Below are 2357 nucleotides of genomic sequence, written 5' to 3'. Positions count from 1 at the left end.
TATGTTTTTCCCTTGACCTTGAATGCACATCCATCCAAGTGGTTCAAATCACTAAATAAAACCAAGATGAATGAGTAGGACTATATCGAAGGAAGAGTCAAAATAGGAGCACTAGTCAATCTCCGCTTTAACTCTAGGAAGGCGGCTTCACATTTTTCATTCCATTGGAAACGAGTGCTTTTCTTGATTAGATTTGTGATGGGTAAAGCTATTTTGGAGAAATTCTTCACAAATCGTCGATAATAACCTGCTAAGCCCAGGAAACTTCTGACCTCCGACACATTCTTCGGTGCTGGCCACTCTTCAACTGCCTTTATCTTGTCTGGATCCACTGAAACACCCTCTTTTGACACCAGATGACCTAGAAATTTTACCTCCTCTAACCAGAAATCACATTTACTAAGTTTGGCATATAATTTCTCTCTCTGTAGTGTCGCCAACACTATTCTTAGATTAACTTCATGCTCCTCACGATTCCTTGAGTATATCAAGATATCATCTATAAAAATAACCATGAATTGATCCAAGAACGATTGAAAATAACGTTGCATCAATTCCATGAAAGTCGCAGGCGCGTTAGTCAACCCGAACGGCATGACCAGAAACTCATAGTGCCCATAACGAGTGTGGAAAGTTGTTTTTGGAATATCTTCCTCTACAATCCGCTTCTGGTGATATCCTGACCTCAGACCAATTTTAGAGAATACACTCGCACCCTTCAGTTGATCAAATAAATCATCAATCCTTGGCAAAGGATACCTATTCCGTACAGTGATATTATTAATTTCTCGATAGTCTATACATAATCTCATAGAACCATCCTTTTTCTTGACAAACAGAACCGGTGCTCCCCATGGAGATACACTGGGTCTAATATAACCCTTCTACAATAATTCATCTAGTTGCTTCTTTAATTCCACCATTTCAGCTGGCGCCATCCTATACGGAGTTCTCGAGATTGGGGTAGCACCCGGGATCAGATCTATATGAAAATCCACTATTCTATGTGGAGGCAACCCCGGTAAGTCCTCCGGAAACACATCAGGAAATTCCCGAATTACGGGTATATTCATCAATTTCGATCCAACCTCACTTAGCTCCGTTACCTGACAAATATGTCCTTTTATGGCACTTTCTCAGCCCCTAACCTGATGGTTAATAGCCTCCTCCAGGAACGGTCGAAGTTTCACCACTCGTGTATAACACTTTATTATAGCTCAAGTTTCACTCAGCCAATCCATACCCAGAATGACATCATACACACCAAAGTCAAAAATTATCAGATATGCCTTCAAATCCACCTCCGCAATTTTAATGTCACATTCTTTCAGCATATACTTACATCGGAAAGTGGTTTTATCAGGCAGAGTTACATTTAAATTACATAAAGTTACTTTGGGTTTATGCTCTATGCGAAGTGCAAATATGTTTGAGATAAAAGAGTGGGATGCTCCTGAATCAAATAATACAAAAGCAGGTAAATCACACACATCAAAAGTCCTACTAATCACATCACCTCTCTGCTCCATAATCTCCGGTTCTTCGGATGGTTCAGATTTAAGGGCAAATGCCCTTCCGGGTGTCTTCGATCCTCCCTTAATACTACGACCCGAGCTTAACTCACCTGCTGCTTTCAGAAGTAACACTTCACTAGGCCTTTGGTTACCTCGAGCATTCCCAGATTGGTTCAAAATAGGACATTCCTTGATCCTGTGGCCCGTCTTCATATATTTAAAGCAAATGCTCTAGCCTTCACAATTTTTCCCATAATGTTCCTTTCCACAGCGACGACACTTCCATTCCTTTTTCCCTCCTTCACCAGCTTTTGTAGGGACTAAAGCCATAGAAGTCCTAGCTGTATCTGACTTGAATTTCTTGTTACCTCCCTCTCTAGACCTTTCGTTTCCCTTCTTCTTTCTTTTCGAACTTTCATCCTTCTGTTCAATGCGTTCATGCTCCAAAGCTCGGTCATACAAGTCCTAAAAACTACTATAAACCCCGATTCTCTTTTGATACTTCAGGTTTAATCCTTCAAAGAAACGCATGGACTTCACCCTTTCATTACTAGTGAAATCTGTAGCAAATATCGAGAGCTCTACGAACTTGGCAGCGTACTCTAGCACTGACATTTGTCCTTGTCTCAAGAATCGGAACTCATTCTCTTTCTTCCTTCTCAAAGCTGGAGGGAAAAACTTATTCCTCATTTTTTCTACAAACATTTCCCAAGTGGAAATAGCCTGAGAAGAGGTTTTCTTGATTGTACCCCACCACGTATCAGCGGGTCCCTCCAAGTAAAAAGATGCCAACTTTACTTTCAAATTTTTAGGATAACTCACTACTTCTAGTAGTTTTTCCAT

At 40.6% G+C, this 2357-nt stretch overlaps 1 protein-coding gene across 1 annotated transcript; it reads right to left on the bottom strand.

The window, feature by feature from the left end:
* Positions 1–1979: 1979 nt before the first annotated feature.
* Positions 1980–2357, bottom strand: LOC104907964 (uncharacterized). The gene has a single exon (XM_010696994.1). It carries the CDS (start codon positions 2355–2357, stop codon positions 1980–1982), a length of 378 nt encoding a protein of 125 aa, XP_010695296.1.

Source organism: Beta vulgaris, chromosome 3 (assembly GCF_026745355.1).
Source record: "Beta vulgaris subsp. vulgaris cultivar EL10 chromosome 3, EL10.2, whole genome shotgun sequence".
Lineage (NCBI taxonomy): Eukaryota > Viridiplantae > Streptophyta > Magnoliopsida > Caryophyllales > Amaranthaceae > Beta > Beta vulgaris.
Note: the sequence above shows the minus strand (reverse complement) of the source record. Positions and strands in the feature narration are given on the sequence as shown.

What these genes read in the sequence shown, in the direction of transcription:
- LOC104907964 (XM_010696994.1), bottom strand. Translation starts at nt 2,357, where the DNA reads ATGGAAAAACTACTAGAAGTAGTGAGTTATCCTAAAAATTTGAAAGTA.